We start from the raw sequence: 15343 nt of genomic DNA, 5'->3' as shown, positions 1-15343 counted from the left end.
TGGGGATTACAGCTGTGAACAGGACAAGAGCCCTGGCCTCATGGAGTTCATATTCTAGTGGGCATGTTTTAAAAAAATGTTAGCATGATGTATTTGCTAATTTGTCAAAGTTTTTTTGCAGAAAGCTCAAAAAAATAAAACTAAGTGATGTAAAAATTCTAAGGAACAATGATGAATCCAGACATACTTTTGGCTTGAAATCTGTCAACAAAGTAGTAGACCTGAACCACAGTTGTGTAGCAGCGGTGGGCAACTTTTATTCAATTTGGACATAAGTTGCACGAGGCAAGTGCCCTGCCTGTCAGCTGGCCTCTGGATTCCCGGTGTCTAACACATATGTGATAAAAAAATTTCAACCTCCTCTTCAAGGGACCTCATCTTGGTTCCTATAGGGGCATAAGGCACAGGAAACAGCCAGCCAGGACATTAGGGAGGAAAAGCCTTAAGTGCAACACATCAGGGGAGATGGAAATGTAACATGAAGCTGGCTGCTTGTCCTCAGTTGTCAGTTGTTTTAAGACTGGCAGGTGAGAGCAGACACTTCCTGCCTTTGGTTTGGTTCCTGACTTTTTAACATGGCTGGGCCAACTCCCTTGCCTCGGTTTCCGCAGGTGAGGGCAGGGAGGAGAGGAGGAAGAAAGGGGATGCCGTAGCTTCTAAACTTTACTTTTTAGGGGTGTATGTGTGTGGTATCTACGAATATGTGGGAATATATGGAAAACGTGAAGACGCTGGACAACTTGGATGTGCTGGGGGTGGTCAGGAGCCCAGGCCGTGTGTCCCTCCTCTGATCCGCGAACATCCACTCACCCGGGTAACCCACCTGGGCGCCCGCATCCACTCACCCGGGTAACCCACCTGGGCGCCCGCAAGTCCAGCCGCGCAGCGAGGCAGAGGGTGGGTGGGAGGCGTGGGCTGGTGCCGGCGGCCTCAGCTCGCAGCGCCGGAGGTTTGGGGCAGCACCGGGAACGCTGACGCGAACCCCTGGCCCCGCTGCCCGCCAGCAAGCGCTCGGAGGGGCGGGGGCGGGGGCGGGGGCGGGCGGAGGCCCGGGCGGGGCGGGGCGGGGCGGGGGGTGGGGGCGCGGCCGGGCGGGCACGTGACGGGCGGCGCGGGTATTAAGCGGGGCGGCAGCTGCTCCGCAGCCCGAGCTGGTGCTTCGCCCGCGACCCAGCGCCCAGGCGTGCCGCCCCGAGAGGACCGCGCGAAGGTCACCCCGCGCCCGCCAGCCCGTCCGCCGCCCGCGCCTCCGCCGAGCCCCGCGCGCCTCGCCGGCCCCGCCGCGTCTCCGCCCGCCCGTCCGACCGCCCGAGCCCCGCGCGCCCCGCCGCAGCCCCGGCCACCCGAGCGCCATGAACCAGATCGAGCCCGGCGTGCAGTACAACTACGTCTACGAAGATGACGAGTACATGATCCAGGAGGAGGAGTGGGACCGCGACCTGCTCCTCGACCCGGCCTGGGAGAAGCAGCAGAGGAAGGTCAGCCAGGGCCGCGTGCCCGCCGTCTGCGGGCTGGACCCGCGTCTCTGTGTGTCGCCTTCCCCGGGGGGCGACCGCCCGGGGGCGCCGCCGACCGTGTGGACTAGCGGGAGGGAGCTTGATGGAGGGTCGTGTTGTCCCATGTCCTCGTATCCGGGAAAAGTCCAGGGACAGGCACGGACCTGGGCGTCGTGGGTGCGCGCGCGCACGATTGTGCGTGGGTGCGCGCGTGTGTCACATAAGAGTCACAAAACGAACAATGTTAGGGGAAGAACAGTGCAGCCGTTTCTGTTTTAACCTGCATTAGTCCAGAATGTGAAAGTCTCAGGTCTGTTCCTGATCCCTTGAGTCTGTGACCTTGGCCACAGAGTTGTGTCTTCTGGTCCCGTTGTGTCCCATTTCCCCCTAACCCGTCTTTCTCCAAGTAAAAGAGGTCAAAAGAACATCGGCTTCATTCCGATTTTCACAGAGCTGCCCCAGAGAGTAATTGAAAATCATTTATTACATGTTTTGGGGTTCCCTGGAGAGAGATGCTGTAAGAACACTAGACATTCACCGATAAATTAATAGTTATTTCACACTCTATTTACGGTTCATTGAGGTGAGCGCACAGGGACGAGGGAGTCAGCCAGCTCTAAAAGTTCCCTTCCCATCTTGGTTGGCGCTCTCTGGGGGCCCAATGGAACATTCCACTATCTCAAGGTTTCTTCTTGATCCCCTTGGCTAGAATTCTAGGGACTGCTCACCAGGAGGCTAAATCTCGCCTCCTGTTTGGGCACAGAGCCTGGCTGGGTCAGGGATGCCAACCCAGACCTGCTCACCCAACCTTATGATGACAGTGTCCTGGCAAAAGCAAAGTGCCCTCTGCTTTTCCCCCCTATTTTTCTCGGGGTGGGGCAAAGTGGGTTTCCCTTCTAAGGGCCTGCCATTAAGTGGATAACGTCTGTTGACCATCTGTGTGCCTGGGATTGCTCTGTGTAGCTGCCACTGTGGGGGATTATCTGATAGTGCCTGGTGAATGTGTCTGACTGTAGGAAACACATACTCCCAACAAACAGTGTTAGCTGAAGGAGAGAGGTCCCACATTTGGATAATTATCAGATAACCATTTTAGGGTTTTTTTTTTTTTGTTAAATAACCATGATATTTTCAAATCAAGATTTTTCTTTTGTTGTCTATTCTCTTTTAAAACCACTTACTATTATTGTTTTAAAGCTCTAATTTGGCTACATTTCATTCTCCCCCTTAGTTCCGTCATCCCTGCCTTCTTGGAAACAGTAGAATGGGAGTGATAAGTAGAAGTTGAGTCTATAAAGGAGAATAAAATTTCAAACCTTCTACAATTTTTTAAACACCTGGCTTGAAGATTATTAATGTGTTGTTATTATTAGTTCGTCATCTGAGCTAATTGCTGCATCATCAATGAGAAAGAAGTTAAATAGTTGCTTTAATTTTTAACAGTGAGTGTTTCTTTTTAAAAATTTTCCCCACAATTTTGATTACTACATTTTTTCATGGATTTTTAAAAAAGTCTTAAGTCTTTGTTGCAGAGATTGCTTTTTTTTTTTCCTCATGAGGAAGAGCAAAATAGCTAAGGAATTGGACAGGTAGTCTGCCCATCATTTTTGAAAGTAATAGTCTAATCACAGTGGTTTCTGTTGATTTTTTAAAATTACAGTACAGGATAGAGTTAATTTTAGTTTCCAAAGACAACATTGATATATGTCTTCTGTCATATACATATAATTTTAAAATTATTTTTAATATATGATATATAATTATATATATTTTTAAATTCACAGTATTTTTGGGTATAATTTCATTGTGATTTTTTTAAAGTTTGGGGTTCCTGCGTGAATATATTATTATAATTGTATAGCACTTGTATATTATATATTAAAAAACAGACATATGTCATCTTTTTCTCAGGTAGGTTGAGTGCTGTGTTGTGACTTTAGTGACAAACAAAACAGAGCCAAACATTACGTTAGGACACAGACCTGAACAGATCCAGAAGATCCTCTGTTTCTACTTTTGGTAGAGAACCCACTCAAGTCAGTAAAGTAATACTGAACTGTGAGGTCCCGGCAGGCAGAGCAGTAGCCTCTATTTATGTCCTATGAGCCAAACTGCTGGAACAGGACAGGGATAAAATGCCATTGTTTCTATTGTGGGCTACCTTTTCCACACTTGCCATTTCAATGATATGCTGGGTATGAGATCTGTCAACAGATGCTGGTAACACATGATGACGTCTGTAGCGTTATAATGGATGAGGGACCTAATTATATCCACAGTTCACAGAGTCTCATGGGCTGTGGTAAACCTTGCTCTGGTATGGAATGCCTTGCTACAGAAGGACTTAGTAAAACTGTAGTGCTGTGTGTGTATGTGATGGGAGATCTTTTTTTTTTTTTTTACATAAAATTTACCATCTTAACCATTTTAAATTTTTTTTTTTTTTTTTTTTTTTTTTTGCGTTACGCGGGCCTCTCACTGTTTTGGCCTCTCCCGTTGCGGAGCACAGGCTCCCGATGCGCAGGCTCAGCGGCCATGGCTCACGGGCCCAGCCGCTCCGCGGCATGTGGGATCTTCCCGGACCGGGGCACGAACCCCTGTCCCCTGCATCGGCAGGCGGACTCGCAACCACTGCGCCACCAGGGAAGCCCAATCTTAACCATTTTAAAGCGTCCAGTTCAGGCGTGCTACGTACATTCACATTGTCGTGCAATCAATCTCCAAGACTCTTCATCTTGCAGAATTAAACTCTGTATAAAACAATAACTTTCTATCCTCCCCACCCCCTAGCCCCTGGCAACCACCCTTCTACCTTCTGTCTCCATGGATTTGACCCCTGAGGACCTCATATGGGTGGAATCACAGACTATTTGTCCTTTTGCATCTGGCTTACTTCACTTAGCATAATGTCCTCAAGGTTCATCCACGTTGTGTCATGTGTCAGAATTTCCTTCCTTTTTAAGGCTGAGTAATATTTCACTGACTGTATGGACCACACTTTGTTTATCCATTCATTGATTGATGCACACGTGGATTGCTTCTACCTTTTGGTTATTGTAAATAATGCTGCTGTGAACATGGGTGTACCAATATCTCTTCATGTCCCCGCTTTCGAGTTTTTTTGGTTAGATACCTAGAAGTGGAATTTCTGGATCTTGTGGCAATGATTGGTTTTCAATTTTTTGAGCACATGCAGTGCTTTTTCCAAAAGAAGGGCAATTTAGAAGATGTTGAATTTGGCATGAGTATGTACAGGCATTTCAAAGTGCTCTCCTCTTGCCAGGGGTGTTTAAGAATATTTGTAGTCACATAAGTGAAGCTCTCTTTAGTGGACTTCTGAAACTTCTAGAGCTTTGGTGGTTAGAAGTAAGCTTCTCCTGGAAGCAAAGAGCACATTCAGCCTTTAATTCAACTGCGGCCTAATCGGGAGGTGACTTGTCAGAACAGCAATGCTGAATATGTGTGCTATCTCCGTGGGCACAGGGCGCTGTCCTTCACCACTCTGGGAGGCTAGAACAGACCTTTTAAGGAAATGACTGTGTGTTTCGATACATAAAGGGCCCTTACATCCTTAATCTGTATAGGGCTAGGTGATCGATACTCTTTTTCACCAGCTGTGGAGAGCATAAGAGAGTCGTTCATTTATTCCACATTCAGAATCCTGATTAGTTTTCATCGTTCCTAAAGAAATCCAAGTTCTTCCGCAGAGTCACAGTTTAGATGGAGCAGCTCACTGTTCTCCTCAGCACACCTGCTGCCTATCCTGTCATCAGGCTGAAATGTTGCCACGTGGGGTCAGGCAGTGGGGAAGGACGCTTGTGTGGGAGCAGCTGCTCACAGGTTGGATTAAATAGAGGATCCAGAACCTGCCAGTTGCCCCTTTCCGTGTCTCAAGGAGCAACTGCTGGTTAAGGGTGCAGGTCAAGGCTCTTCTCCCCTGCACAGTGGAGTACGCTCTTGCGGGAATTTTCCCTGGGGAAAGAAAGGCACGAATTGTTCCAACGAGGTAAACGATTAACGAGGGGCCTGGGAAGTGTCTCAGATTCATGAGACCCAGATGAATCTCAGCTCTGCCTGGTACCCTCTGTTTGGCCGTAATCAAGTCACTAAGCCTTTCGAGTTCCATCTAGAAAATAAAGATAAGGGATTCCTGTCTTTCTTGCCTCACAGAGTTTTTCAGAATCAAATGGTCAAACTAGTTTACGTCGAAGGGGCTTTGTACGCTGTACAGGGATCTGTAAATGTTCAAATATTATTACTATCCTAGTGCAGCCTAATAATTAATTTCATCAGGTGGTGTTGTAGTAATTAGCGCTGTGATTGAATTTGTGAGGTTGAAGAAGCACGTGATTTGTTCTTTAGTGACTTGGATTTACTTTTCAAAAAAATTGTGGTAAAATCGACATAACATAAAATTTACCATTTTAACCATTTTTAGGTGTACAATTCAGTGACATTAATACATTCACATTGTTGTGCAACCATCACCACCATCCATCTCCAGAACTTTTCCATCTCACCCCCAAGTTAAACTCTGTGTCTATTAAACAGTAACTTCCTAGTACCTCCTCCCCCCATGTACCTTTAAAGGTAGGGTTTACACGCTTCCACACTTAGAACAAGAAATTGTTTAATAACAAGTGCCAGGTGCTTGTTGTATAAAGAGCAAAAAATTTAGGAGATCAAGTAAGGAAAACCATTGTGGGTGAGGATAATGGGGAAACAGCTTTACAAGGGAGTAGAACTTGGGGTGGGCCTTAATTTGAGGAGTAACTAAATACTAGCTGGGTGGCGAGGAGAGAGAAACAGAACATTCCTGGCTAGAGAAATAAAGTGAACAGTCTAGGCTTAACTGAAGCTAAAGATACGATTCAGATTTAGAGAGAAAATTGCATAGGTGATCCAGGGCCAGTTTACAGAGGACCTAGGATGCCAGGGTGAGTGTGGACTTCGTTCTTCAAGCAGTGCAGAGCTCTGGGAATATTTGAGCCAGGAAGAGCCATGCTTCAAGTAGAATATTGTTTGCAGAATAAATTGCAGTGGGTGAAGGGCTGAGGTGGGGAACCCAGGTAGAAGCCCATTACGGGAATGATACGTTTAAAGTGGTGAGGATTAGAAGCAGTGGTGAGGAAGCCATCAATTTGAGAGTGATCAGGAGAGATTATAAAAAGTATTAAATAACCCCATGTTGTTGCATGGCAGGCTGTTGTATAAATCCAATTAAGCAGACATGATCTCATCATTAGAGCTCCTGGGCTTAAAACTCAAGATAGTGATATTGACAAGTAACAAACAAACTAATGAGGAGTGTCTGCTTATCTAACCAGGAGAGGTGTCTGGGTGGAAGGCTGACCATTTACAGGATGTATCATTCAGTGCAGGGGCTGAGTGCTGAGGGGCAAGTTGTGTGTCCACGTGGCCATTGCCTAAATGCAGGGCTGGAGTTTCAGGCAGCCTTTGATGTCCAGAGAGAGTTGCTGATGGGCAGGCTTGCAAAGGCAGAATCTTGTATGAGCCCTAAGAAATCTCTGCCCCCAGAAGGGCTGTTGTTCTCAAGATGCCCTTGGTTTGCTATGGAGAACCACAGGTGCAGGAGTCGTAAGGTGGGGAAATCACTCTTTGTGATTTCTGCATCTTCTCTTAGGCACTGCGGTGTGTCCTGGGGTCTGCCCTACCCCTTCAGCCACATTCACCAAGGAAGAAACTTGAGCCCAAGATACGATTTTCCGGGAGCGTGGGAGGAGGAATAGAACTCTTAGCTGGGAAGCCTAAAGAACAGCAGCTTCAGAAAACTGTCAGAAAGCCCTACAGTCGGTTGCTGCAGCTGGGCTACAGAAAAGGTGCAGCTCTGGGGTGGGTGGAGGCACTCCCGTGATGAGCAGAGGAGTTGGTACGGAATACGTTGGAGGACAGTCAGAACTGTACCGCTGTTTCCGTGGGAACGGTACTAGTTCTTCCAGAAAGAACAGAAAGCAGAGATGAGGGGGAAAACGCTTGCTAACTACTGTGCTAGACTTGGTTCAAAGGAAGGAAAATCTTGAGTGCCAGAAATGTGTTTTTCTAAAGAAGCTGAGGAACATGTTTTACACAAGCACATATCCGTCTGAGCACTTGCGCACTGGCCTCTGAGCCCACACCACACCTGTACCCCTCCCCACGATTTTCTTGATCAGAAACTGGATGTTTTCTCCTGCAGCCGTACTGAAGGGCAGAATAGAAGTGGAGCACAAGCATGGCTGTTTATCCTTTTCATTCCTTTGGCAGACATTTATTACGGTCCCGCTAGAGGCCGGGGTTAGGGAATGGAGTTGACACCACCCCAGGCTTTAAGGAGCTTGCAGCTTAGTTCAAGAGACAGAAAGGGCAGTGAGAAGTACAGAGGAGGGACACCCAGTTCACCCTGGCCGGTGGAAGGGAGTGGAGAGCATTTCCAAAGCCCCTCCTGCATGGTCCCCTTTCCCGGTGCCTGGAAGCATCTTCCTCCCTGGCGCCCATGCAGGGAAGCTGGGAGTTACCCTTGAGGCTACCCTCTCTCTCAGCTCCTGTGAGCCCACCTCCTAAAGTCCTCCGGACCCTGCCCCTTCCTCCCATCATGTGCTTTAAGGCCTTCAGGGCCTCTGCACTTCCTGCCTGGATGGGGGTGGTGGCCCCTGCTTTGTCACCCTTCCACATACCGTACTTGCCTTCAGGCTTTTTTCTGCCTGACGCTGCAGGAGAGATCTGTATAAAACACAGCCTGGTCATGGTATTTCTGCTTAAAGCCCCTGTGTGGTTCTTTATTGCCTTCAGGAGGGTGTTGGGAGCCAGGCCTGAGCCAGCCTCTGTCTGCTGCGCCTCTCCCCCTAGGGCTCCTGGAGCCCACGTGTTTGATTCTCCTCTTGGCTTATACCCGAGACTACCTCCTCTACCCGCCCTGGGAGTTCTTCTTCCTCGGGCCCCTCCTCTAGAACATGGGTCCCTGGGTGCTGTCCTGGTCTCCCCTATGAGCAGACACTGTCCTGTGGCCCCCTGGCCCTGCAACGGTCCTGCTTAGAGTCTGCACTCACATTTGTGAAATGCAGGAATTATAAGTCATATTTCTGAAAAGAATTTAGTACCATTAAATTTTTTTTTTGCAATCTTTGCAACTCCTTGAGCTACAAATGTATTAACTCCAGCTCATACTTGTTTAATGCTCCTTAAAGAGCAAGTTCCCCAAATGATGGACTTCTCCGACTTAGCTCTTATTCTCAGACTGAGCCTACGAAGATAAGATGTTTAATTAAAAAAAAAACAATAATTTGTAATTTAGACATTTGGGGAATAAAATAAAATCATACATGTAGATTTATTTAAATGATACTAAAATGTGTCACCATATTAATGAACAAAGCTCTGGGAGCCCAGATTGGATTGGAAATGACTGTTTTGTCCAGATTGAAAACCTTTACCCACATCATAGAGAAAATTCCAAATTCATTTAGATTCAGAGAAGTATACATTTAAATTTGTTCTTCTCAATGTAAAACCTGGTAAGACAAAAACTTTTGGAAGACATGGTATGCTTCACAGTAGCGAAAATGGAAAAGAGAGAAGAGATGCAGATGATTCTGCAGGGTATGTGGACCCTGGAAAAGAATTGGCCTGGGCGGTATTGATATAAGCCGAACCCAAGACTACAGGGTTAGCATGGCTTTGAGTTGTCTTGCTGTGTTTGTTTTTGCTAGGGGATAAATGTATTAGTCATCATTCCTAGAAATTTCTGTATAATGAAAATAGATTCTCATTAGCCTCTGTTACAACCTTTTCATTAAAAGGCATGCTATCGCGGGAAAAACTCTTATTTTTTAGTGATTGTAAGGATCAAGTGGGCAAGTAAGTGAATAGGAGGTTGAGGGGAAATGAGAACAGTATTTGATATTGAAGGTATGACTGAGTCTTATACAGACAATTATAATTGAGATTGGCAACTCAAGAAATGCTCGGGAATTCCCTGGCTGTCCAGTGGTTAGGGCTCCACGCTTCTACTGCAGGAGACACGGGTTGGATCCCTGGTCGAGGAACTAAGATGCTGCATGCCACGCAGCACGGCCAAAAAAAAAAAAAAAAAAAAAAAAAAATCCTGTCTTTTAGAGTCATGAGGAGTCTTTAAGTTTCTTCATTATAGTCCAACAGGATGGGAAGATAATAATTATTTAGAAGGTAGGTAATCTAATCTCATTGTTTTTTATTAGGATTTTAAGATATTTTGTATGCATTAGGTTGAACCGTAGGAAATTTTTGACACTGACCATTTTGACCTCCAAAAATTGCAGTTTCTTATGGCTCAACCCAATAAAACCACTTTACCACTATTGTCCCACTATATTCAAGTTACTTGACCAAGACCACACCACAGCCAAGCCATAAAACTGAGTTCAGCTTGTTTCTAGTCTTACCTCTAATGCCTTTGGTATTCATTTGGGAAAATAAGGGGTGGTTAGGTTTTGTAGAAGTTAAAAATGTGAGGTTTCGATTGAGGGCTTGACAGCCCATGGAAATATCGAGAAGGAAGGTCAAGCCTAGAGATTTAGGTGTGGGAGTTATCTGCTCAGAGGCCATGGTTGAAACTGTAAGGAGGGGATAGTGGAAGATCTACCTGCCAGGTGCTGAGGTGAGCTTAACATCGAGGGCTCCCAGAGGAAGCAGTGATTACTGGAACGTGGAAGCCTCGCTTCTCTGGATGAAAACATGCATTTACTGGATGACTTAAAACTAGATGAACTGTTGAAATGTCTGATTTTCTTCCGGGAGAAATCTCACCTTGGTATTTCTCTGGAACTTCGCCAGTCCGTCTGAATCTGACATTTGAATCCGTTTAGTCGCTGGAACAGAAACCCAGGGCTTTGGCACCGTGGAATGGGAGATCTTTTAGCTCATGAGATAAGTTATGCTTGCAAAGGAAGTGAGAAGCTGCAAGAAACTATTTATGGCGGTATGCTCAAGTCTGTGACATAAAATCCTTCTGCAGCTGGAATGGCCAAGGCTGGGCTTTATTGAGGAAGACTTTATTGAAAATTTGTAAGGATTACTGAAGAAAGTAGTTTCATTACTGAAAAGAATTGGTTTCATCTTAACATACCAAGTGTAGCATTCAACCACAAGGTGGGTTTCCCTTTTCTGTTTTATCATTTATAAAATTAAGAAAATAGGATGAGTGGTGGTCCTCATTTAGGGGTTTTGTTTTAAGGTTTAAAAAATATTATTGATATTTTGCGTGTATCAGTCATGAAAATAGTAAAAGACATAACAGAATTGCAATCAGTTTCGAGATTACCCATAGAGGGTAATATTTTCCTATTTTAAAACAAATCCATGTTGGAGGGGCGGCAAGGGTAAAGATCAGGTTGGGCTGGGACGTGAGGAGGGGATATTCGTTGGAAAAATGCAAACCATGTGTTTTACATTTTGTAAACCGTACAATTTCTATTCTGTTACTGCAGTTTATGAAATAGGAAGTATCTGAATATTTCATTGCATACCTTTCCTGTTAAATTTTGGGACAAAATGATGTTTATTTTCACTTTTTCAGTATAACAGCAAAACAAAAATACTCCAGTAAGACAGTAAAAGTGATATTTTAAGATATGGATTTTTTTCCAGTGGATTAAAAAAAAGAATGGGAGGGGATTTGGCATATGGTTCCCAGTATCCCCAACTATCAGTATATAGGGCAGAGCAGCTATTTATTGAGAATTTGCAGGCACTGTTTAGACCATATGTATTATTTTATTCGAACGTCACAACAGTCTTAGGAGATGAGTATTGTGATTCTCATTTTTCAACCAGGGAGGTTAAGTAACTTACCTAAGGGTGGTTGAGGGTGGGGAAGTGGTAGCTGGAACATGCACACAGAATTTTGTCTAAATTACAAAGACATTCTCTCTCACAATCGAAATTTTATAACACATGGAGATGCTAATTATTTTATTGCACATTTTGGTCTGCAAGTGCCAGAGCTGAAGTTTGGATCCAGGATGCTTAACTCCAGAGGCAGTGCTTTTATTTTTATATTTTTAAAATTTATTTTGTTGAATTTTAGTTGATTTATAATGTTGTGTTAATTTCTGCTATACAGCAAAGTGATTCAGTTAGACATATATATTCTTTTCCATATTCTTTTCCATTATGGTTTATCACAAGATATTGAATATAGTTCCCTATGCTGTACAGTAAGACCTTGTGGTTTATCCATTATATATATATATAATAGTTTGCTTCTGCTAACCCCAGACTCTCAATCTGTCTCCTTCCCCCTTGGCAGCCACAGGTCTGTTCTCTATGTCTGTGAGTCTGTTTCTGTTTTACAGATAAGTTCATTTGTGTCTTGTTTTACACTTCACATACAAGTGATACAATATGGTATTTGTCTTTCTCTTTCTGACTTATTTCACTTAGTATGATAATCTCTAGGCCCATCCATGTTGCTGCAAATGGCATTATTTCATTCTTTTTAATGGCTGAGTAGTATTCCATTGTATATATGTACCACATCTTCTTTATCCATTCCTCTGTTGATGGACATCTAGGCTGTTTATTGGCTATTGTGAGTAGTCAAAGGTGGTGCTTTTTAACCACTAAATTTTTCTCTTTTCGTTGCTTTTTTGCTCAGAGTTTTAACCAACAACCTAGAGAAAACACCTGGAATTCAGTATTCCTAAGTTTTCACTTATCCAAAACCTACTGCCCATGCATAAGGGTGTGTGTGTCTGAATTTTTAATTTCTAAATGGGTCCAGGGGGAGCATCTGATGAGAATGAGAAGACTAAATTTTGAGTTATGGAAAATACTGTCCTTCCAAGGTAACCCCAAGTGAGGGCCTAGCAATCACTCTGTCCCACAAAAGTGCCAGAGGAGGAGGAAACGGACCACAGGAAAAGCCAACTACACCTCTCAAATGGAGGCTTACAGGACATGCCATTAAGGGCACATCTTTGGAATTACCTGCTGGTCTGTCTGACACAGTTCCAAAAAGAAGCCGGAGTTCAGGATGCCTAAGCATTTGAGTCAGTTCCCGTTTGGAACTAGAAAAGGAGACTTCCAGTGGCAAGAGCATAGATTAGAGCCGTCCTCCTGCAGACGTGATGTCTTAGTGGACAGGGATGTTCTCCAAGATTTGGGCTCCACAGAGATTCGGCCAAAGGCAGTGCCAAGGACTCCCTTCACTTTACATTGAAAAAAATCCTGCCTTTCTTTTATTTATTTTTAACTTCTTATTATGGAAAATTTCAAACATATATAAAAACAGGACATATAGCGAATCCCTCTGAATCCCACTGGCCAAGGAAAACCAAAGTTTCATGAATAGGGGATGCCTGGTTCTTTTTTCCCCCAGCTTTATTGAGCTGTCATTGACAAATAAAACATTTTATATATTTAAAGTGTGCCACATGTTTTGATAAATGTATACATTGTGAAATAATTACCAGGGATGTCCAATACTAAAAGGAAAAAAAAAGTTTTTATGTTCAATAGATGCTTTATTCTCTAAACGAAATTTTGAATCAAAACTGCCAATTAAGCCTACAGTTGTCTTCCCTGTTTTGAAACATCAGTCTCCTCCCCCCCAGACCCCACGCTTCCTGCTACCCCTTTTGGCTGTCCAGGCCTCCTCCCTGCTCTGCTGGGATACCTCTCCTAACCCCCAGTTCTCCTAGTAATTTCTCATGCTGTTAATGTTACAACTGGCTATTTCTAAAAACCAAAGATTGCCAAGACCTGCTTTTCCAGAGATCATCAATATTTTAAAGGTGACCTTTCTAAGACAATAACGCTGTTATCTAATTCCAATGGTGAATTTCAGGCTCTGTAGGAGAAGAGGACAGAATTGTGCAAAGAAAGCACTGTTGGCAGAGGTAAAGCCTTTTAACATCCTGTAAACGGGGATGGTTAACTGCTGTTTGTGGCCCCTTGTAAAGTCAGTACTGATAGGGTATTTCTCTTCTCCTGCTGCAGACTGATCTGATAAACTGACCCCATAACCTCCTTCAGGTTTATTGGTCTAGCTCCCGCGACCACTGCTTTTACTTCTTTGAGTGGGGAGCCTGAATTTGAGACAGGAGGTGGGCACCGTGTCTGAAGAGGCTGAATTTGATACCTCTGCATCTTTGTTTCCTCCACCACCCCAGAGTGCAGGGAGGAAGGAGCAGAACACACGTGTTAAGTGTTCTTGGGGAAAGGTTATTTTTAGGGGCAGTTTTGCCAAGACTGCTTCTGCAGCTTTTCTTTAGGTACAGATCACATCCTCACCTGCTTAGGTATGTGAATTTCTAGGGGAGCCCTGGGAGGGATGGGGGCTGCTGCCTGCACGTAGCAGTTCCAGGCCACCCCCTTCCTTACAAAGATTCATTTTAGTTTGTTTCCCAGCTTTATTGAGATGTAATTGACATGTAATATTGTGTAAGTTGAAGGGTTACAACATCTTGCCCATCTTTCAGGTTCTCTATTCTTTTTTTTTTTAAGAAGATGTTGGGGGTAGGAGTTTATTAATTAATTTATTTATTTTTGCTGTGTTGCGTCTTCATTTCTGTACGAGGGCTTTCTCTAGTTGTGGCAGGCGGGGGCCACTCTTCATCGCGACGTGCGGGCCTCTCACTATCGTGACGCCTCTTGTTGCGGAGTACAGGCTCCAGACGCGCAGGCTCAGTAGTTGTGGCTCACGGGCCTAGTTGCTCCGCCGCATGTGGGATCTTCCCAGACCAGCGCTCGAACCCATGTCCCCTGCATTAGCGGGCAGATTCTCAACCACTGCGCCACCAGGGAAGCCCAGGTTCTCTATTCTTTATGGAAGGAAATGAGGAAGGAGGGTGGACTGATTCCAGAGGTAGGGTGACCCCTCATCCAGGTTTGCCCAGGACAATCCCAGTTGTGGCTCTTGTCCCAGAGTAACTATAAATAGCATCACCTTTCACTCTCAGAAGTGGTCCAGTTCGAATTCTGTGGTCACTGTTCAGAGGAGATACACAAGGCCACCTCAGAGAAGGTTACCATAATATTGAGACCCAAATAATTTGTATATTGGACAGTAATGCCTTTTCTCAAAGTTCTGGCCTATTTCTGAACTTGAAAGAATGCAAATATTGGTGAAATGAGAGTTCTAAAACTTCGACAGTTTTAAATATCACTGTCTAGTAATTTCTGAATCTTCTAACTCACGAATCCTTTAGAAGACCAAGCCTTGTAGCCAGCGGTGGGAGTGAGCCCTGCGTCTGGAGGGTGTGGGACCACGGACCCCGCTGGATGCCTACTGTGGGCCAGGTTTCCCTCTGAAATGCACATTGTCGTCGTCCTTATGGTAGTTTGTATGCCGTCCGTGTGGTTTTATAAATAGTATATATACTCATATGCAGATAGCTTGCTATTAATATGTGCTAGGCTTTAAGGATGCTTATTTTGCACATCTAAAAAACTAAGGGTTAAACTTTATTGAGATATCTGGACCAATTTCCAAGGTTGGATCTCTGGGTTTGTCCTTATGACAGCTTAAGTCTTTTTCTAATAAAATTGTATATATCTTTAGACACTTGAAAGTCTGGAAGTGAAGTGGTGATAAATATATTTACTGTGGGACAAAATCGTGTTTCATGTAAAATTATCCCTTCTGTCATGAGACACAGGTGGGGCTGTCACCATTCGAGTCCATTAAGGACTTGGTCGGGAAGCAGGGTGAATGTTGTCAGAAATACTTGGGGAGTGACAGTGGGTTCTATTGCTGTCTGTCACTGGTGTCTGGGTAACTGGATACTGAGGATTTCTCTGCTGCGGTCCTCGGACTTGGACAGTGTGTACCTTCTCCATGGGCATTTTAAAACTTCACATTGAAATAGGGA

At 44.7% G+C, this 15343-nt stretch overlaps 1 protein-coding gene across 1 annotated transcript in view; it reads left to right on the top strand.

Moving 5' to 3' along the window:
* The first annotated feature begins 1215 nt into the window (after nucleotides 1-1215).
* The window catches only part of ACTN2 (actinin alpha 2), a 77754-nt gene continuing 63626 nt past the window's right edge, over nucleotides 1216-15343 (top strand). Inside the window, exon 1 of the mRNA XM_067711003.1 lies at nucleotides 1216-1478. Coding sequence (XP_067567104.1) covers nucleotides 1353-1478 — 126 coding nt within the window. The 5' untranslated portion in view covers nucleotides 1216-1352. The remainder of the gene's footprint in view (nucleotides 1479-15343) is intronic.

The sequence above is a fragment of the Pseudorca crassidens genome, chromosome 16 (assembly GCF_039906515.1).
Source record: "Pseudorca crassidens isolate mPseCra1 chromosome 16, mPseCra1.hap1, whole genome shotgun sequence".
Lineage (NCBI taxonomy): Eukaryota > Metazoa > Chordata > Mammalia > Artiodactyla > Delphinidae > Pseudorca > Pseudorca crassidens.
This window is presented reverse-complemented; position numbering and strand designations above follow the sequence as displayed.